The sequence below is a fragment of the Agelaius phoeniceus genome, chromosome 23 (assembly GCF_051311805.1).
Source record: "Agelaius phoeniceus isolate bAgePho1 chromosome 23, bAgePho1.hap1, whole genome shotgun sequence".
Taxonomy (NCBI): Eukaryota; Metazoa; Chordata; class Aves; order Passeriformes; family Icteridae; genus Agelaius; species Agelaius phoeniceus.
Genome location: NC_135287.1, coordinates 4104385 through 4126217, shown reverse-complemented (window position 1 = coordinate 4126217; position 21833 = coordinate 4104385). Strand labels below are relative to the sequence as shown.

At 50.0% G+C, this 21833-nt stretch overlaps 2 protein-coding genes across 4 annotated transcripts in view; one reads left to right on the top strand and one right to left on the bottom strand.

Annotated features, from left to right (window-relative positions):
* Window positions 1-41: 41 nt before the first annotated feature.
* On the bottom strand, window positions 42-12372 carry VPS26B (VPS26 retromer complex component B). The gene is made up of 6 exons (XM_054647313.2): window positions 12019-12372; window positions 8309-8465; window positions 6507-6671; window positions 4707-4882; window positions 3950-4092; window positions 42-3051 (listed from the first exon to the last, which is right to left on the bottom strand). Exons 1-6 carry the CDS (start codon window positions 12239-12241, stop codon window positions 2905-2907), a joined length of 1011 nt encoding a protein of 336 aa, XP_054503288.1. The 5' UTR covers window positions 12242-12372; the 3' UTR covers window positions 42-2904.
* Window positions 12373-12563: 191 nt separating this feature from the next.
* Window positions 12564-21833, top strand: part of NCAPD3 (non-SMC condensin II complex subunit D3) — a 40748-nt gene continuing 31478 nt past the window's right edge. For all 3 annotated transcript variants that reach the window (XM_077190044.1, XM_077190043.1, XM_077190042.1), the window contains exons 1-11: window positions 12564-12766; window positions 13576-13730; window positions 14351-14513; window positions 15321-15496; window positions 15584-15757; window positions 16263-16324; window positions 16584-16671; window positions 18863-18996; window positions 19670-19742; window positions 20039-20161; window positions 20305-20557. In XM_077190044.1, coding sequence (XP_077046159.1) covers window positions 12706-12766; window positions 13576-13730; window positions 14351-14513; window positions 15321-15496; window positions 15584-15757; window positions 16263-16324; window positions 16584-16671; window positions 18863-18996; window positions 19670-19742; window positions 20039-20161; window positions 20305-20557 — 1462 coding nt within the window. In that variant the 5' untranslated portion in view covers window positions 12564-12705. The remainder of the gene's footprint in view (window positions 12767-13575; window positions 13731-14350; window positions 14514-15320; window positions 15497-15583; window positions 15758-16262; window positions 16325-16583; window positions 16672-18862; window positions 18997-19669; window positions 19743-20038; window positions 20162-20304; window positions 20558-21833) is intronic.

Here is a 21833-nt window from a genome sequence, read left to right as displayed (position 1 = left end):
CCCAACCCAACCCAATACAAAACATCAGACAAACTCATGCACAGCATTTGACAGCCAGGGCTGGCTCTTTTTAATTGGAGAGACAAAAAAACCCAAGTTTTAAAATACAGCCATTGAAAAGACGACGAATTAAGAAACATGTAAACACAGCAGAGGCTTAATTACAACTTGCACTGCTTGGTTTGGTACTTGCCCACTCCCCTGTGCCTGGGAGGGAGGGAATGAGCCAAGTACAGCACAGAACCACCAGCTCAGGGGGACAGGAGTGCCCCTGGACATGCTAACAGAACACTGCTCTGGAGTGCCTTGTCCTGCAGTGAGCCCAGCTTCTCTCGAAGGATGCTCAGCACATCTGCTCCACCCCACACAAACACAGGGCCCAGTGCTAACAGGCTGGAAATGGTCCTTCAGATTCACTAAAAACGGGGGTCACTTCTGAATCCTGGTTCCACACACAGGGACATGGGGTAGGAAAAAATCCCCCAACTGAATGTATAGGCTCAATCAATGTATAGGCTCAATCAATGTACAGGCTCAATCAATGTCCAGGGTCAATCAATGCACAGGCTCATGCACCTTTTCCAAAGGAACCCTCCAGGTGGGATGAGCAGATGTTGAACAGCCACCTCCTTAGAGCCAGGCAATGATCTCACACCCAGTCAGGCAGGAAAAAACCACTCCTGGAATGCAGGGACATCTCCATCCAGGGGGTTTCTTTCCTTCTACATGGCCTACAATCCAGGGGAATAAAGGAATAAAGGAGTAAAGGAATAAAGGAAAAAAGGAAAAAAGGAATAAAGGAATAAAGGAAAAAAGGAATAAAGGCAAGGAGGGAGCTGAAGGAAAGCTGAAGAAGATTGTAAGGGCACTGCTGTGCTCAGTTCCCCTTAGAACACTTTGCTATCCCCAAGAGCTCCCAAAGGAGCCTCGCTTGTCCCTCAAGGATTGTGCCTGGCTGCAGCACAGCCAGTTCCCCCCAGGGAAGGAGGGAGGGAGGGAGGAGTGTCCCAAGTGCCACCCAGGGTCCCTGCCATGGCACAGCAGGCTGATTGTTGTTTGCAGGGAGGTTTTGCCCCAGCCTTGGGAAGGCAGGGGCCAGCCCATGGCACAGACTCCCCGTGGGGGGACAAGCAAGCCAGGACCTCAGTGGGGCACAGCAGAACCAGGGGGTGACACAAGCACTGAGCAGAGAGGAGAGCATCAGTGTCCTCTACAGAGCGAGACTGGCCAGCTCTACTACAAACCACAACCTTACACGTGGTGAGGAAAAGATAACTGACTTTGGCAAGCAGAAACACACATTTATCACTGAAATACAGTAGCTGTCATTACAGAAAAAGCTCCCCCTTCCCACCCCAGCCCCACTCCCTCCACCAGCACCGTTCCACTGAACACAGCAGACACTTCCATTGCCCAGACACCCGCTCCACACTCAGCTGTAGGACAGAGGAACTTGATTCCAGAGCCAAAAGGAAGCTGGACAAACTAACAAGCCACAAATTCAGGGAAATCCAGACAAATCCCACTTGACAGAGCTCATATCCCAGCACTTGGTGCAGGCTGGTCTCTCCCTGGGGTAGGAGGTGTCACCACCTGCTTGAACAGGAGGGACAGCCTCCAAACTCAGTCAATCAAGTCTACAAAGCCACATCTGATTTTTAATGGAGGAGTGACTTCCTTCTGGGAATGTGCTCATGAGTCTACTTAGCTGAAGGCTAAAAGCAGCTTATTTAAAAAAAAAAGAAAACCCACATTCAGGTTCTCAGCTCACTGCATGCTCTCAGACCTCGCTGGTGACTTCAGCTCAGGCCTCAGGAATGTGTCTCTGGAATCAGAGCTCTGCCACCCTTCCAGGTGCTGCTTGGCTCCTTCCAGCAGCCCACACTGGCCTGTTTGAGCCCCCCACAACAACTGCATCCCCCTTCTGTCCCCACTAACCCTCATCCTACAGGCACGAGGCAGCAAACCTCAGCAAACCAGACCGCATGCACGTGTCCCCACACTGCTGTCCATCCCCACACACAGCCTGCTCTGTCCCCAGGACACAGACACAGGCAGGGCAGCGTGGGCAGCACAAACCCACCCACAGGAGAGCCCCCAGGAGCTCCAGAGCTGCTCTCCACACCTCCCTGCAGCAGCACCTGCACGAGAGCAGCAGCCGAGTGTGGATCTCAGGACAAGAGAAGGAAGGCACAGCTCGTGGCCAGGAGCCTTCCTGGCCCCACTTTGCTGCCCACCCATGAGCACTGGGACCGTCACCGCTCTGCCCACGCCATGGCACCTCCTCCTGCAGCCACATCTCACTCCCTCCTACCAGCCCCAGCTCCTGGTGGGACACAGCCCGTGCTCCACGTGGCTGGGTGGCAGTCCCAGGGCTGAGTCACCTCCAGCATCCAGCTGCTTGAGGCAAGGAATCCAACGCCAGCACGAAGAGGGAGAAGGGGAAGCAGCGAGGGGATGACACCACAAGGTTTCCAGCAGGTCACACCAGTCTCTGATCCCTCCTCTAGCTCCTTCTGCTGGGACCTCCATCCAGCTCATCACCAGGCAAGATTTCCAAAAGGCAAGGCAAACATCCATCCTGCACACCCCAAAGCACCCTGCACACGGCAGCCTGGGCCTCCCCTCGCTCTCTCCTTCCCCACAGCCCCTGGGAGCTCTCGGGACACAGAGGAGACCAGGAGGAGATCAGGAGCTCGGGCATGGCCTCCAAGCAGCCACGGCCCCCAAGGAATGGATGGACTGGGCAGTGCCACGGCGCCTCCGCTGCAGCTGGCCGAGCCCTCCCGCCCCGTCCCACCCCGCCAGTCCTCCAAAGGAAGGAAGGAATGCAGTCCAATGCGGGTTTACTCGGTGAGGTCCCTGGTGCCCCGCGGTGCTGGGGGGTCCCGGCGCCCCCCGGCCTCACTGGCGGCCGTTGTTGTCCGCGGGCTGCCCGGGGGCCTTGGCCTCGCCGTGCGAGGAGCTGCCCTCGAAGCGCTGCGACGCGATGGCCGCCTGGTGGGACATGCTCTTCCTCACGATGTCCCCTTTCCTCCACAGCACCACCTCCTGCAGGGACACAGCAAACGCTTGTCAGGGCTCCTGAGACCTTCTGCTGGGACCTTCTGCTGAGAGAGACCTTCTGCTGACACCTTCTGCTGAGACCTTCTGCTAGGACCCTCTGCTGAGAGAGACCTTCTGCTGGGACCTTCTACTGAGACCCTCTGCTAGGACCTTCTGCTAGGACCCTCTGCTAGGACCTTCTGCTGAGAGAGACCTTCTGCTGGGACCCTCTGCTGAGAGAGACCCTCTGCTGACACCTTCTGCTGAGACCCTCTACTGAGAGAGACCTGCTAGGACCCTCTGCTGAGAGAGACCTGCTGGGACCTTCTATTGAGAGAGACCTTCTGCTGGGACCTTCTACTGAGACCTTCTGCTGAGACCCTCTGCTAAGAGAGACCTTCTACTGAGACCCTCTGCTGAGAGAGACCTTCTGCTAGGACCTTCTGCTGAGACCCTTCTGCTAGAACCTTCTGCTGAGACCCTTCTGCTGCCCCACCCAGCCCCCCAGGCTGAACCAGGCTCAGTGTCCCACCCACAGCCAGGATCCACCTGGCAGTGCAGCCTGCCTGAAATTCGGGTAGGAAGCTCCTCCCTGGGTCTGGGCACACAGAGGACATCCACAGCTCCTCTGTCCTAGTGCCACTGCTAAGGTGGAGCACAGGAGCTCCACCACAGAGCAGAAAAGATATCCCAGGCAGGCACTTTGCAGACTCCTCCTCACCACCACACACACCTGACCTGCATGGACATTCTTCTAGATCATCTTTCCATGTGATGAATCCCAAAATGGAATCCTTCTAGACTATCTTTCCACTTGCTGAATCCCAAATTCCCAGCAGGTCCTTGTAAAAGCATCCCCATCACCATGCACGGGCCCAAAGAGAATAGCAGCTCTGGTTCTCACCTGCTGTTTGAAGTAGCGCCTCTCCTCCTCATCAATCAGCACCAGGTTGAGGTAATAACGCACAGAGAACTTCTTGTTGATGTCCCTCATGGTTGGAGTCAGCTCATAGCCAGCCAGAAAGAGCCTGATGGGAATGGACTCCCCTGGAAAGGGCACAGAGCTCTCAGCACAGACAGGATGCAAAGAGAAACCAGGAGAGCAGCAGCAAAACACAAACTCACACGGCCACAACCTTTGTCACCGCTTCCACAAGTGGACTAACATGAGCTAGAAGACCTCAACTCCCTCCAGAAACCAGCATGCACGGTGCTCAGCCAGATCCTGCCCTTGCTGACAGCTATTCCAGCTCCACTCTAACAGCACAGGACTCTTTTGGGACCTGCATCAAGACAGCACTGCAGGAAAAAATGAGTAAGGTGACATTTTCTCTAGCAGGTGACTCTGCTGGGCAAAGGAACTGGCACAGGAGATTGGCACAGAGCAAGAACAACACCACCTCTGCTCTGAGCTGCAGCAATGCCAGCTGCTGGCCCATGCCAACTGTGAGTTTATAGCTGGTTCTGCCACTGCTCCATCAGAAAGAATTATGATCCTGTCTTAGTCACCCCTCATCACACTGGAGAGGGAAGGGGATCAGATCAATCCCCTGCTCTGAACCCACAACAGTGGAACGGGATGCTGAGCACACTTCAAGAGTCATATTCCCACCCCAGAATCCTCCAGGAGAGCAGTGCTGGGGGTTGCTGTGCCCTCTCACCTCTCACAGGTGCCCCATCCATGATCTCGTACTTGGCTATGGTGTCGTTCTCGTGGTACACGTTGGGCCCCGTGCCCGTTGTCTCCCTCTTGATGATGTCAATCTCCATGTGCTTGATCTTGATCCGCACCAGCAGGAAGTAGATCTTCCCCACAATCACATCTTTTAGATGGTACCTGGCACGAGAGGGGAGGGAACACCAGGATCAAAGCCTGTGAGATCAGCAGAGCAGGGCTCAGGCTGACGTGCAGGAACTTGCTGGGCAGGCACTTTGCTCTCATCCCCAGCAGATGGCAAACCAACCACCCCCACCAGCAACCAGCCCTTTATTTCCATCCTCTGCTCTTTTGGAAACCCACAAGAACATTTAGCACCAGCATATAAATTAAATACTTTGCCTCAGGCTGAATATCTGCAAGAAACCCCTATAAGAGCAAAGGCTCCAAAATCAGTATTTTACCTCAATTAAAACCAACCCAAATCACTGAATCATTTAGGTTGGAAAAGACCTCTGAGATCATTGAGTCCAGCCACCACTTGCAGGGAGATTTGCCAGCACCAGCTGGGAAGGATGCACTAAGGGTAGTTTAAAAGAGCTCTTCCTAACTTCTTTGCTAGAGTTAATTTCTACTTCAGCTGTATTGCCTGGAAAGGAGCAACCATTGCCTTTTGGAGGCACCTGGAAGTACTGATCTGGATACAGGGAGTGGGAAGCTACAGCAAGAATTTCATGCTGTGCTCCAGGCTCAGTGAGCCACAGCCATTGCTTCCCACTCCCTGACCCAGAAATATGAGAAAAGGAGAGGAACCCATGGAGCAGGGAGGATCTGAGCTGCCTCCAGCCTGTCTGGAGCACGTGTGAGACACAAACTTTAAGGAATTTAGGGATTGTAGAGGAGCTAAGATTTTAGTTAGAGATAAGCTTTATTGGAGTTAATTAAAATCAATGGGTAGGCCTTGATGAAGTTAAGAGTTAGCAGTTAACTAATAATTGATTGCTTGGCAACACAATGCTGGGTTAGCTGGGTTTATAATGAAGAATATAGAAACTGATAAATGGCTTTTAGGAGCATAAGACAATTGTGGCCTCCTCTGTTCTGAAACCAATTGAAGACAGGAATGGGAGTTCTACCAAGGGTTCATTTGTCAGATTTGCATTTAAAAGGCAGCAAGGCCAGAATGAGGAAGACTTCATTTACTTCCTCATTTTGGGACCCCTCCCCATGAAAGGCACCACTGACCCATTTCAAGGAACAAACTACACATGCTTAATGGCTTTTGAACTAATTACCATGCTTAATGACTTTTGAACTAATTACCATACAGAGTGGGGAATGGGATGTACCAAAGTTATGAACATGCATTTGTATTTTGGGTATTCAATACTTGTACAGATAAAAGGGCTCTGTAATCACCTGTCAATTGAGGTTTGTATTTGGGAGCTATCCCACAATAAACAAACACTTTGTAATTCTAAACTGTTAGAGAGTTTTTGGATATTGGTACTAGATCAATATCCATATTGGGAATGGGATGTACCAAAGTTATGAACATGCATTTGTATTTTGGTATTCAATACTTGTATAGATAAAGGGCTCTGTAATCACCAGTAAATTGTGCTGTGTATTTGGGAGCTATCCCACAATAAACAAACACTTTCTAACTCTAAACTGTTTGAGAGTTTTTGTCCCTCACAGTTGGATATCAGTACTAGATCAATATCCATATTTTTTTCAATAAATCACATGAGCATGGAATTCCTTTGAGGAAACCCCAGCAGGTGGGGCCTGAGCCACTCACTTGGACTTGTTGTACTCGAACTCGATGTGCAGGCAGTCCTCAATGCCCACTTCCATCTTGATGGAGGAGTTGAGCTCGGGGTAGGTGCTCAGAGTGTGCACAACGATGTCCATCTCCTTCACCACATCGTTCAGCCTGCGGCTCACGGTGGCACGGAGGAAATACCTGCAGGGACAGTTGTCATGGACATAGCTCATGAAAAATCCTTTCCTTAGGATCTTTTCTCCTGAGAAGCTGAGAGGCCTCAGGAACAAAATGCAAACAATGATTATCTGCTGCTGTGGAATGCAACAGGTGCATCTGGGATTGGTCTCATGTGGTTGTTTCTAATTAATGGCCAATCACAGTCCAGCTGTCTCAGACTCTCTGGTCAGTCACAAGATTTTATCATTCCATTCCTTTCTTTGCTAGCCTTCTGATGAAATCCTTTCTCTTTCTTTAGTGTAGTTTTAATATATCATTTTCTTTTAATATAATATATATCATAAAATAATAAATCTTTCCTTTAGTGTAGTTTTAATATATTATTTTCTTTTAATACAATACATACCATAAAATAATAAATCCTTTCTCTTTCTTTAGTGTAGTTTTAATATATCATTTTCTTTTAATATCATATATATCGTAAAATAATAAATCAGCCTTCTGAAACCTGGAGTCAAGATTCTCATCTCTTCCCTTGTCCTGTGAACACCACCACAGACAGTCCCTTGCCACCAGGGTCACAGCAGGCACAGCCCCAGGGGGGCTTGGGCTGCACTATCCTTAGGACACAGATCCATGTAAAGAGCTGAAATGCATTTCAATGCAAATCTGAATAAAACGTGTGATCAACTCAGCAGATCCACTGAGAAAGTTCCTTTTTCCCACTGAAGCTTGGAGCTTTCTCCTTGGCAAGGTGAGGTGCTCAGCTCAGCTCATGCACAGCTGAGAGGAGGGCCAGCATTTCAAGAACAGGGAATGGGAAATGTCCAAAGGGATGAAATAAGCAGGAAACCAAAGAATTGCCACAAGGAATCACAAGAGCAAGGAAGCTCCTCTTCCCATGTCATTTGCTGTTCCATTGCCCTTTTAGCCCAGGTCTGAACAAAATAAACCCACAGTAAAAGAGCCCCCAGCTCTTTACATGTACCTGCCCCTGGAGCAGCCAACACCCCACACTGGAAAAGGCAGAAGGGAATTTTCAGATCCAGAAGGGAATTTTCAGATGGAAAAGCAGAATCCTCTCAGCTCCCAAGCATTTGCGAGCCTGAGTTACCTAAGCCCCATTTTGGGGCTCTGAGGAACAGCCTGCACATGTTCAAACCACGGCCCTTTTGCAAGATTACATCAGGCTGCACAGCCACACCTCCCAGTGCACATCTCAGACTTTTCCAACCCCCATGTGAAGGCAGTGAAAGGATTTAGAGTCGATTGAGTGCCTTGATGTGAAATATCATTTCTAACATATGAACAAGGCACCAGCAAAGCATCTGTTTGCATACAGAGCACAATTAAAGTTGACAAGACTGATTACAGCAAAAATATCCCCACTGGAGACTAAACCAAACAGTTTATTTTGAATTTTTGAATTATCAAATAAATTAGCAAGTATTTGATTCAAAAGGGGCTGATTTCTCTTGTCAGTCAAAGGGGAAAAACAAGTTCCATAAAGAGCCTGATGCATGCTTGTAAAATAAAGACCTCAAAGGCAGCCTTTTTACAACTCAGGCACTAAAATTAATTTGGAGTTCTGCATCATCAGAGGGAGTATCAGCACTCACAGAGAGCAGAACTGGGCTCAGCCAGAGCAGGGGACTCACCTTAGCTTCACATTCTGCCCCGTGTAGGACTCGTAAGGTTTCTCCACATGTGTGAACTCAAAGTCAAACGTTTGTGATTGAGTGAACTCCCCAGGCCGGGCCAGGTCCTTCACCAGGGACACGAACTCGTGGTGGTTCCCTCGGTCATAGTAGAGCTCTAGAAAATGGAAATCCAGGTTAAGCTGAACCCCACATGACACAGGAGATTTTCAGCAACTCTCTTGTCCAGGTCACTCCTTCCTTCAACACCATTCACAGAACCTACCAGGGGAGCTGCACTTGTTCCCTGCTCTCCATCAGAGCCAGGTGCAGGCCACAACTTTCCTCCCTGAAACAGGAAGGAAAAGGTCCACACAATCTCCTTTACTACAATTAATCAAGAACTTGCCTTGGGGAGGCACGAGTCGCCTATTGTCAATATTAAATATCTGTAGCTCATGCAAACCCTTCCCATAATCTTCTGCACTGTATTCCAGGCCAAAGGCATTGCCCCTGTGAGGAAAAGCCCCCACTGCTTGTCTGGAACAGCCAGTGACAGAGCAAAACCAAGGGGACACGATGATTCCAACTGCTCCTGCTTATCCTTGGGCAGCAAAGAGCCTGAGTGGCCTTGAGCTGCAGCAGGGAATAAATGACAATGTTGATCCTGCTGCACAAGCAGCCTGTGTGTGGGGAGGCAGCTGAACCCTCCAGCCCATGGGTAACACATTCCTGGCCATGTGAGCATGCTGAGGGAAGAGCTCTCACCTCTGGAAGCACTGCTCAAACCAGCTCAAGTGACCAGCACTGCCTCGCTCTTCCCCACAACCCTCCCACATCAGCAGGAAACTACAGCTTTCCTCATTTAATGAAAGCAATCCTCCGCACCTCCACTGAGTTTTCAGCCTCAAGACAAAGCAACAAAACCCTTCCATCTCTGCAATTTGCATGAACAGCTTGGGATTACCCAAACCCATCAATGAAACCTGCCCTTCCCAGCCCTGTGTGTGAGCCTGTGCCTACAGCACACCCACACAGTCCTTCTGCAAGGCAAAGCCTTTCTGCTTACATGAGGAAACAAAAACCTAAGTCATCACACAATCACACACAAGCTCAGTGTCAGCACTAAACCGTGCAGAGGAGGCTTCTGAGAGGTATCAGAGGTGCTCAGGAACTGCAGTTCAGCCCTCCTTGAGATGCACAATGAGATTTCAGCTTTTAAGTGATGTCTGTTCCTCACAGCCCTTTGCTCACCTTATCTCTCTAATGGAAATTTTGGCACTAGAGCTCCCCTCACTTACGCACAACAGCAAATGTCACCAAGCCCTTTAGGCTGGGCAGGTGACATAAATAACCCAGCCTCTCTCTGTGCACTGAATTTGTGTGTCCACTGAGAGGAAAGTGCTTGCTGATGTGACAGGGAGAAGCCACGTGCCAAGAGAAAAAAGAGGAACCAGCCACAGAAATGGAGGAATCAGCCCAGACCATCGTGACACACGATGCAGAAGGCACAAATCAAAAAAGCAAGGGGAGGCAGATGTCAGTGCACTGAGTTCTGTGCTACCTCAGAAGGTCATGTTTGGCACCCTGCAGCCTTTAGCAGAGTGATGTTTCCCACACTCCAGCCTGTCAAACAGGTATAAGCTGTAATTTCAGGTTTTCAGAGCTATAAGGTTTCCAGACTTTCAGAGAGAATAACCTGCCAACATTTCAGTGGCTTGCTCAGGCCACAGCCACCAGAGGTGAAACCATCTGGAATGGGTTCTGGGCTGACTTGAGAGCAGGCAGGACCCAGCACTCACAGTCTGGCCTCTGGTACCTGCTCTGGAGCGTCTTCCCTGCAAAACATCCCTCCTTCACATCCCAGTCCCCCTGCCTGTTAAACTGCCTCACCTCCACGCTGACCTTGTGGCAGCAAGAAGTCAGAATACAAGATGGAAAGCATTGAGAAGTGCAATTAGTGGAACAAACTTCAGTGATTTATCAAAAAGGCCTGAGGGGCATAAGGACTGACGTGCAGCCACAGCAGCTGTAACACACCCTGCTTGGGCAATAATGTGCATACAAAGCAGTAATCCCAGGCAGGCATGGCTCAAAAGTCTTCCAGAACAGGGAATGAGTTGCAGGCAAGGCAGCACAGCAGAGACAGTGGAGCAGGAAACAAAGTTCATGCTTAACTTCCACTGGGAACCGTATCAATAGGAGCTCATACCCTGGCTCCTGGTGAACAGCCTCACCTACACTCCATCATTTACAAATCAACATCCCTTCCCTTCCAAAATCCAGAGTCAGGCACAAGCAAAGCCAATAAAACTCAAACAGCAGCATGGGGCTGGGTGGGAAATCTCCTGCTCATGTTCCCTCACCACACAATTTGCAATGCAAAGGCTGCAGGCCCTTGGCTCCAGCAGTGATTTTGGGGTTTAGAGCCAAGCACAGAGAGCCACAGATGTGAGGCCTCGCACGCAGCCACGGGAAGGAACATCCTGAAGTTATTTTGGCTTGTGGGGCTCAAGGCATATCTGTGGAGCAGGGACAGCTCTGCTCCGATGGAGGAGTGGGTGTGGCAGCTGCCTTTCCCCTTCGAAAGCAGGAAATATTAAACCCGAATTGCTTACACGCACAGATAACCACAAGTTTTGAACAACTTGAAGTCACCCAACCAACCGTGCAGGGGTGTGTGGAGGAGAAGGTGGGTTCAGCCAAGGTGAGCCTGCAAGCCTCAGGAAAGGGGATCCACGCAGGTTAAAGGGATGTAAGGACAAAACCCACCCCATCAGCACCCTCAGCATCCCTAAGAGGATCAGCAGGCACACGAGGGAAGTGGGCAGGTAGCTCCTGGAGCAGGAACAGCCAGCCTGGGCAGCAGGTCTGGGCTGACCTGCAGCTGCAGGACGGAACCAAAGCACGCCCGGCTCGGAGCTGAAACTGGTGACCGAGCAGAAGAGAGAAATTAGGACAGGAGAACAATGACCTGGAAAAGGACTGGAATGCCCTTCCTTCTGCCAGGGCTCAAGCCTGGAGAACAGGCCAGGCTGCCCAGCTCGGAGGGTGGAATAATGTCCAGCAGCCGTGGGAATGCTGCGTGCAGCCAGGAGTGAGAGGAACCTGCTCAACACCAGCAGGATCCCAGTGCCATGGGGCACAGCAATACCCCCAGTACCAGTGGCATCCCAGTGCCATGGGGCACAGCAATACCCCCAGTACCAGTGGCATCCCAGTGCCATGGGCACAGCAATACCCCCAGTACCAGTGGCACCCCAGTGCCATGGGCACAGCAATACCCCCAGTACCAGTGGGATCCCAGTGCCATGGGCACAGCAATACCCCCAGTACCAGTGGGATCCCAGTGCCATGGGCACAGCAATACCCCCAGTACCAGGGGCACCCCAGGGCAATGGGCACAGCAATACCCCCAGTACCAGTGGCACCCCAGGGCCATGGGCACATCAATGCCCCCAGAGCCCCGGTACCAGCGGGTTACCATGGGATGCAGTGATGCTCCCTGGACACTCAGCACCAGCAATGCTCTCTGGATCCCTGGCACCCGCAGGGATCTCAGTACCATGGGGTCCAGCACTGCTCCCCAGACCCTTGGCACCTGTGGGATGCAGTGATACCCCCCGGACCCCGGCAGCAGCAGGATCCATCCCCGTGCGGTGCAGCGCTGCTCCCGGCACCCACGAGGGCCATCAGGAAGGGAGCCCGGGCCCGCAGGCCGCCCCGCTCACCGATCTGCCCGATGAACTCCACTTTGATGCCCTGGTGCTCCAGCCGCTTGTTGGGGTTCTTGAGGGTGAGGACCACCCTGCCCGACACGGTCTCGCCGTCATAGAAGAGGAAGTATTTCTCCTTCTTGCCTTCCTCCGTCTTGTGCTCCACCCGCCGCCGGCTCTCGGCGTCGCTCAGCACCAGCTCCAGCTCCGGGCTCTGCCCGAACCCGAAGAAGCTCATGGTCCCGGGATGCGGCGCGGGCCGGCGCGGCCGGACCCCGCGGCCCCGCTGGCGGATCGCGGCCGGGGCGGGGCTGCGCGGGGCGGCGGCGGCGACGCCGGGGAAGGAGCCGGGGCGGCGGCGGCGGCGGCAGCAGCGGCGGCGGCGGCGCGGGGGGGCCGCAATGCGGCAGCGCTGCCGGGGCGGCGGCGGCGGGACCCGCGCACCGCGCACCGCGCACCGCGCACCGCGCACCGCGCACCGCGCACCGCGCACCGCGCACCGCGCACCGCGCACCGCGCACCGCGCACCGCGCACCGCGCACCGCGCACCGCGCACCGCGCACCGCGCACCGCGCAGCTCCGCCCCGGCCCGGCCCGGCCGCGCCCGCCCCGCTCCTTCCGGGGCAGCGGCGCCCGCCGCGATTGGCCCGCGCCGCCCCGCGCTCGCCATTGGCGCGTTCGAAGGCGGGCGGCGGCGGCGCGATGGCGGCGGAGCGGCTGCGGAGCGCGCTCGGCGGGTGGCGGCTGCCGGAGCTGGCTGCAGGTGCGGGCCGGGAGCGGGATCGGGATTGGGATTGGAATTAGGATTAGGATTGGGGTTAGGACCGGGAGCGGGGCCGGGGTTAGGATCGGGGCCGGGGCCAGTTTCCCGACCTCTTTTCCGGTCTTGGTCGTTCTGTCTCTCGGTCTCTCTGTTTCCTGGTCCCGCTCTCTGTCCCAGTCTCTCTGTGTCTGTTCTGGTCTCTGTTTCGGTCCCGGTCCAGGTCTCTATTCCGGTCCCGGTCTCTGTCCCGCTGTCCTTCTCTGTCCTGTTCTGTCTCTCTGTCCTGTTCTGTCTCTCTGTCCCGCTGTCCGTCTCTGTCCCGTTCTGTCTCTCTGTCCCGCTGTCCATCTCGGTTTCTGTTCCCTCTCCCGGTCCTGCCTCTGTTTCCGTCCGGGTCTCTGTCCCGGTCCCAGTCTTGGTGTCAGTCTGTGTCCCGGTCTCTCTGTCCCGGTGCCGGTCTCTGTCGCTCTCCCGTTCTGTCTCTCTGTCCCGTTCCCTCTGTCTCTATCCTGGTCCCGGTTTCAGTCCCGGTCCCGGTGTCAGTCCCGGTCCCCCTGTCTCTTTGTCCCGGTGTCGGTCCCGGTTCCGGTGGCTCTCCCCGGTCACGGGGGTGCGGCTGACCCCAGGCATGGGGAGGCTCCTGGCACTGACAGCGTTGCCCTCGGCCCGCCCGTGTCCCGCTTGATTTTGGGCAGTCCGTGCTTATTTTGGAGCCTTATTTTGGGTGAAACGCGTTTCGGAGAAATCTCACCCCTGGCACTTATAAACACTTTTTTTTGGGTTTTTTTTTATTTTTTTATTTCTCTCAGTGTGGGTGGACACGGTGTGGGATCTGGATTTCACGGAGACCGAGCCTCTGGATCGCTGGGTAGCGGAGGAGATCACGGCCGACGGGCTCGACACCTTCACCCGCCTGTACAGCGCTCTGGCGCCCTTTGCTGCCGGGGACCAGGAGAGCAGAGAGGTGACATCCCCTGAGCACAGCCAGCCACTCTCCCTTTCTCTCTTTCACATCCGTCTTGCCTTGAAATTGGCAAAATATTCACAAACTATTCAAACAATTCTTGCTCTGTGTGCTGGAATGCTTCAGAAGGAAGCTATTCCCAAATTTTAATAATAGAACTCAGTATTAAATCATTGTATTATATTATATTACATTACATTACATTACATTATATATCATATACATTATGTATATCATTACATTATATATCATATACATTATATATATTATATACATTATATATATTATATATACATTATATATTACTATATATTATTATATTCTATATATTATATTTAGTATACATAGTGTTATTATAATTATTGATAATAAGCATGTTTTAACAATTATTAATGTTAATTTATTAATTTAATTACTAATGTATTATAAATATTAATAAAATTAAAATACTATAGATATTAATAGTTACAGTAATAAAATAATTACAATAATAAAACACTTTTAAAAGCAGATAACACATAGGGAGTTGGTCATGGTGGCACCTGTTAAAATCTGAATAATGGCTAGTTGTGGACATCCATGTTATTATGGGATTCCTGACTATTCCTGTTTTGCCTCAGAATGTCTGGACCTTGTTTGCTGGGAGCAGCCTGTCCCACCAGGCCCTGGTGGCCGTGCTGCATCACTTTGTGCACGTGGGCCAGCACAAAAGAGCCAACACACAGCAGAGGGTGTTTGCTCTGCACTCAGCTGGGCTCTACCTGCTGCTGCTGGAGATCCCAGGTGAGCCCTGAAATGTTCCTCTTCATGCCTGGGGACAGCACAGGTCAGGCAGGGTCGGGTTTGTCACAATTCCAGGTGGAACAAGTGGCGGTGTTGGCTTGGTGGCCCTGAAATCCTCAGGGGTTTCACGAGCTGAGCGTGGTGTGAGTGCTGAGCAGTGTCACTGGACCCCTGCCACAGAGGTGTTTGGTGGCCCAGAGTGGGTCTGTGTCCTGTTACAAGGTGACAAAGGAGAGTGCACAGAGCTGGAACCACACAGGTCCCTCTGCTCTGACAGTCAAGGCAGGAGCTTATTCCTGTTCCTGTAAGCAGGGAGCATCTCAATGTGCAGCACATCTGGATGGGTTTGATTGTGCAAGCAGAAATGTCAGTTTAGAATGACCAGCAGCTGAGTGTTTCCAGCAGGTTTGTTCACAGCTGGATCCCTTTGCATTCCAGCATGCCCTGAGGTTTTGCTGATGTCCAGGGTGCAGCTGAGCTGGAAGGGGTCATTCAGCTGGTGGTGCTCCTGGAATGTGTCACTGCTGATGATGCATCAGCCTGGTGCATTTCAGGCAGCTCTTTGTTCTTCTCTTGAACGTTTTTAGGCTCTGGGGCACCTGTGGAGAGATCATAGAACCACAAACTAATTTTGGCTGGGAGGAACCTTAAAGCTCATCTCATTCCATGGGCAGGGACAGTTTCCACTAGACCAGGTTGCTCCAGCCTGGCACTGAGCACTTCCAGGGGTGGGACATGATGCTCAGGTGGTTTGATGTTCTCTGTATCTTGTCTGGAATAGGACTGATGTTTGTCTTTTCTGGGCAGGCAGCATAGCCAACCAGGTGTTCCACCAAGTGATGTTTGACAAATGCCTTCACACCCTGACAAAATGCTGGCCTCAAGAGATGAAGAAAAGGAAGAAGGCACAGTCTCAAAGCTCTCAGCCCAATGCCAGAAGGAACAGAAAGAAAGGGAAACCATGCAGGAATGACAGCTCCAGTGTAAGATATTTGTGCAATTTCTTCAGATACAAATCCCCAGTTATAAGCAAATTGTTGGCAAGCTGTTTCTCTTTTCTGCCAATACAGATGGAAGAGACGTTGGAAGAGGAGAAAGAAGAGGATGATGAGAATGTTTACTTCTCAACAGAAGATCTTCTCCAAGTCCGCAACGCCATCTTCCTTCTCTTGAAAAACTTCCTGAGGCTTCTGCCCAAGTTCTCCCTGAAAGAAAAGCCTCAGTGCATGCAGAACTGTGTGCAGGTAAGAATGATCCAGCTTGATGAGCCTTCTGTCCCCTAAGCCAGACTTTTTGGGGGTGCAGAGCACTCCACATGGAGGAGGTGGCAGCCCTGCCTTCCATCACCTGGTCCCTGATGGGAACTGGGGAGATGTGGGAGCAGGGTGCCTGCCCTGCCTCTGCCTCTCCTGCTGAACACTTGCAAGTGTTTTGTTCCTGGAATCAGAAGGGCTTGGGTTGGAAGGGACCTTAAATCTCATCTTGTTCCACGCCCTGCCATGGCAGGGACACCTTCCACTGTCCCAGGCTGCTCCAAGCCCTTGTCCAGCCTGGGCCTGGGCACTGCCAGGGATGCAGGGGCAGCCCCCACTAGTTCCTGAGGGGAGATTCTGGGCTTTGGGCTCTGCTTTTGTTCTGTTCAAGGGAGGTGTTTGAAAGTTAAGCCCAGTGGTGTGACCCCAGACATCCAGAGCCCTGCACAGCCTCCCCTCAGGGCACTGAGCTCAGCTTGGCTCTCTTCCCTTGCAGATCTTTGTTGAGATGACCAGCTTTGAGGCAGTGCTCCACGAGTTCGAGTTTTCAGCAGCCATGTAAGCAAAAAATTCTCAATAATTCTTAGTGTTTATAAAATGGTCTGAACAAGTAAAGCCATCAGTGCTTGTGTTATTGTCCTGTTTGTATAAAAATGAAAGTGACAAATTCTCTTATAAAGATAATTGGAATGTGTTCCACGTGCTGACAGCAAAGAGCATCTTGTGAATATTGAATGTTTCACAGTCAAAGAGCTCTTTTAACAGTCACATTTACTCTGATGAGAGGTGAAGACATCTCTTTGCTTTCTTTCCTTAGGGATGTTAATAAAGCCAAGTACATTCCTGAGCTGGCCTATTACGGACTTCACTTACTGTGCTCCCCTCTCCATGGCACAGAGGATAAGGTACAAGTTAAACAGAATCTTTAACATCCTCACAGCAGCATGGAAAAGGAGTGGTTGCTTCTTTCTTTCTCAGCATGTCCTTTTTGCTTGGATGGTTTTTACTTTTCACTTCAGTTTCTCTCTTTGTGCCATCTTTGCTGGGTCAGAGCAAAGATGGTTTTTCCCACCCCAGTCCTTATTTGCTGCTGCACTTGTGTGCAGTGAATTCTGTGCTCTGCTGACTCTTATGGCAAATGAATTGAAAACAAAGGAGATCTGCAGTGACATTGGGTCTCTGAACCTTAAAGAAGAGAGTTCCAGGTGGCTGCCTTTGCCTGGAATGTTGTGATTCCCTGCTAGATGGAGCTGCAGCACCGCCTGGCAGCGTGTGAGGGGCTGGGCTGTGCAGAGCTCTGTGCCCTCGGTGAGCCTGAGCAGGGCTGGTTCTTCTTCACAGAACACTCTGGGATCGTGGAGCAGCCAGTTCTGCCAGAAATTCCCATCTGTACTTGTTTAAATTGGCAAGCAGAGCCACTTACCTGAGTGCTGCTGCTCTGCATGGGCTGCTGAAGGTTGGGTGTGCCCAGGCTGTGTCTGGGAGCCTGTGTGGCCCCCTGGGCTGGTTCTGAGCCTGCAGGCTGGGGATCAGCAGCTGTCTAGTCAGGAAAGCCTGGAGAGCACACCAGCCTGGTTATTCCTGAGTGCCAGCCCAGCTGCAGCAGCCTGTGTGTTTCTGCCTCCTTGGTTTCTCAGTGCAGCATGAGCTTTGCAGAGCTGTTGGCATTTGTGGTGACAGCAAGGTGTAGCCACTCTCCTTCCCAGACCTGCCTCATCTTCCCTGCCTCTCCTGCTTGCTCAGGGAATGTCAGGATCATGAGGAAAGCTGTGGTCCCAAAAACATTCAAGGGAGACAACTCCAAGCGTTCAAGTACAAAACATGCATTTAGCTTAAGACACCTCCTGTGCAAAACCCAGTGAGTTTCCTCAAACTCCAAATGTTTCTGGCAGAAAAAGAAAAATCCACAGGGGACTTTGGAGGGAGCACTTTGCCCTGTTTGGAGGGCAGCTGTTAATGCTTTCAGAAAGCCCTTCTGAGACCTTGCTGAGCTTGCATGAGAACATCACAGTCAGGAAAAGTGTTGTGTGTATTTAGAAAGTGTCCTCGTGGAATTTCTCTGCTAGGAGTCATGCTTTAACCTGTGCTGCTGTTTGGTTCTAAGCTTGGTTCAGAATTATTTCATGACCCTGGAGTGCCTATCCATGGAACAGAGCCTGCCAGTCACCTCTTCTTTGCAGACCCTTCGATGTGTGTTCCAGCGACTCCTCAGTGTCGTTCTGGTTTCATGCTTTATTATTATATTTATATTTATTATATAATTATATTATATATTATTATTTATTATGTATATTATACTATATAGTTATGTTTTATTTATTATATTTATTATGTTTATATTTATTGTATTTATTCATGCTTTAACCTGTGCTGCTGTTTGGTTCTAAGCTTGAGTCAGAATTATTTCATGACCCTGGAGTGCCTATCCATGGAACAGAGCCTGTAATCAGCCCTTCTTTGCAGACCCTTCGATGTGTGTTCCAGCGACTCCTCAGTGTCGTTCTGGTTTTATTATTATATTTATATAGTCATATAATTATAAAAATATATTGTATATTATTATTTATATATTATATTATATTATATTATATTATATTATATTATATTATATTATATTATATTATATTATATTATTATATTCATATTATATTATATTCATATTTATTATATTTATTCATGCTTTAACCTGTGCTGCTGTTTGGTTCTATGCTTGATTCAGAATTATTTCATGACCCTGGAGTGCCCATCATGGAACAGAGCCTGCCAATAACCCCTTCTCTGCAGACCCTTCAATGTGTGTTTCTCTGCAGACCCTTCAATGTGTGTTTCTCTGCAGACCCTTCAGTGTGTGTTTCTCTGCAGACCCTTCAGTGTGTGTTTCTCTGCAGACCCTTCAGTGTGTGTTTCTCTGCAGGCCCTTCAGTGTGTGTTTCTCTGCAGACCCTTCAATGTGTGTTTCTCTGCAGACCCTTCAGTGTGTGTTTCTCTGCAGACCCTTCAATCTGTGTTTCTTTGCAGGCCCTTCAGTGTGTGTTTCTCTGCAGACCCTTCAATCTGTGTTTCTCTGCAGACCCTTCAATCTGTGTTTCTTTGCAGACCCTCCGATGTGTGTTCCAGCGACTCCTCAGTGTTGTTCTGATGGTGGAGAGCAGTGGGGGCTCCAGGTGTGAGGCCCTTCCCATCACATCAGCTGTGACCAGCGCCAGGAACCAGGCTGTGAAATTCATCAGGTGACATTCAGAGCTCTGAGCATGGCTGCTCCTTTCTTCTGGCATGCCTTTGCTTTGCTGTCAAGGTGATAAAGGGATGAGACAAACTGGCACTGGCTTTGAAGTTGTTTGTGCAAATGAGGCTTAATTAAAATGTCTGGAATGGGAATTTACCCAGCTTGCTGGCAGAGGGGGAAGAAGGTGCTGTGGAAAGGACCCATTTTCTGTATTTTGCTTTGTGTCAGTTTTTCAAGTCCTGTGTTCAACTACAGAGAATTGTGAAGGAAATGAAAGATTAACATGGAGCTCGTTCCTCTGTAGTTGTTGCTCTCTCCTGCTTAATGATGTGTTTTGCCCGTGTTTATCCCCCCTTTTGGGGATCCATGTTGTTGGAAGTGTAGTTTGTGCAGAGATCCCCAGACAACATATAAAAGTAGATTAAGAACAAAGAAGCTTTTCATGTTACCCTTCTACTTGTTAGAAAAGTATGGGAAGAAATTATTTTGTGCCTGCAAAGCCTGATTAACGTGGGAAGCAAGGATGGTGCTCTGATCATATCCTGCTGCACTCATGATTCCAGAGTCATGGCCACTTTTCCTGACTTTTCAAATGCATTCCAAAAGGAATGTCCTTGACTTTTCCTCTGCTATAAACCAGCTTTGTTAAAATCTGCTTATGTCTTTCCCCTCTGCAGTTCTCTGGTGGATGAGCTGAAAGAAGCTGTTTATCCTGTTCTGCGAATCTTGCTCCAACATATCTGTACCAAGGTATGCCAAGCTCTGCTGCTTCTGGGGCTGGAGAACTCGTGTGGATACACTGGAACATCATTAATAGTTTAGGAAATTTGTTCTCACAATCTTTTCTAAGCAATGAAAACATGTGATGGTGAAGTAGTGACTGAGGAAGCTGTGATGATTCTCACTGTTGTTAAATGTGAATATATCAGCTCATTAAATAAAAAACCACTTCTCTTAAGCCCTGAAATGCCTTTCTGGCATCCAGAGCAGTGAAGTATCACAGGGTGCCCTTGTGTCTTTCAGGTTTTAATTAAATTTTCTCTCAGGTCCCAGACAAGGCTGATTATCGCACCTACGCTGCCCAGGCCCTGGTGACCCTGCTGGACAAACTCCCCTGTGCAGAGTTTGCTGAATTCATTGCTTGGCTTTATAAATACTCCCTCACCAAAGTAAGTGCATTTCCTTGATGCTTTGCAGATGAAGGGTTCAATCTCAGCACTGAATAGCTCTGTCACTGCTGGTACCCAGAGGCAAGAAAACTCCGTGTTCACTTCCATTAACAGAGCGCCTCGTGTGCTTTTTCTTCCTGCAGGTTTCCTACAGAGTGTTTGCTCTTGATGTAGCCTTGGCTTTGTTGGAGCTGCCAGAGAGGAGCCCAGGCAGCTCCTTGTCCCAGGATCAGCAGAGTTTGCTAAAGCACAAGTTTTTAGTGCAGGTCATGGTGTTTGGCCGGTGCTCAGACAAAGCCCCCGTGGTCCGGAGCAAAGCTCTCAGCAGCCTCGCCCATTGTCTCGAGATGAAAGCTGCTGCTGCCTTGGAGAGCATTCAGGACTTACTACAGAGCTGTGAGTACTGTGGGCACATGAGGTAATGAAAATCATTCTTGAACTTTCAAGGGGATAATTGCTGGGAGGTAGGAGTTGTCAGGAACTTAAAAACTGGCACGCAGAGTCCTTACGTGCTGTGCCATAATGAGCAGTAATTCATGAGCTGTTGGGAAGGATGAAAGTTTGACAAGAAAGTCTCACAGATATGTGTGTTTAGCAGAAAGATTTTTAAATGTAGAGTCTGATGAAGGAATAGAGATGGAAGCAAGTTTTGATATAGAAGAAAAGAATTGCTGAGCCAGTCTTGCTGGCTAACCAAGGAGGCAAAGGGTGTGTTAGTTAGAAGGGGTTTGTATGGCTTAGAGCAAAGGAAAAACCCACCCCAAACAAGAAGATGTTTTTACCAAGCAGAAAGATGGCACAGGAGAACAGCCTGCTGATGTTGCAAGTAGAAAAAAGGTCTCAGAATTTTCCGCTACAAGAAAACTGAAAAACAACTTCTAGCTTAAACTGTAATGTACTGACTTTGAGTGATTGGAGAACAGTAACATGAATATGGGAATTACAGCAGTTATGATAGGCTATAGACAATAGTTAGGGTATAGATTGGTTCTACTGTATTAAGATGCTCAGCAAAGAAAAGCATAAAATGCATTGGAACCAAAAGTAAAGTATAGAATGCAATGTAACCAAAAGAAAAGTATATAATGCAATGTAACCAAAAGAAAAGTATATAATGCATTGGAACCAAAAGAAAAGGATAGAATGCAATGTAACCAAACGAAAAGTTTCTAATGCATTGGAACCAAAACCAAAGGGCTCCAGGCCTGCCTGCAGCTGGAGCTGACAGCTGTAGACACAGCCCTGTCACCCACAACCCTGGACTGTTGCAATGTCTTAGATAGAATAAACTGCACTTTGGATACAATAAACTGCATTTTGGAGAGCTGCCTGGAGTCCCACATCCCTCATTTAAGCTCTTACAATGAGCCTTGTTCCTTATGAAGCCTTATATTTGGAAGGGATTTATTCTCCTGTATCAGTTCTAAAGAGATTCCTCTGTGAGGCCCCTTTGAAGGATGTTTACAGACAACCAAAATTGCTCATTGGGAAAAAAAAAAAGCAGTTCATTCTTGCCTGACAGCTGATTAAATCTTGAGTTGCCTTTTGCTTCTGCTAAGTTGTGCTGTTCGTGACTGGCATTCCGAGCTCCCTCAGGTGTGCTGAGGGCCAGATGGCACAATTCAGAGCCTGCACACAGCATCCCACGGCTAGATTGCTCGCCCAAAAAGAA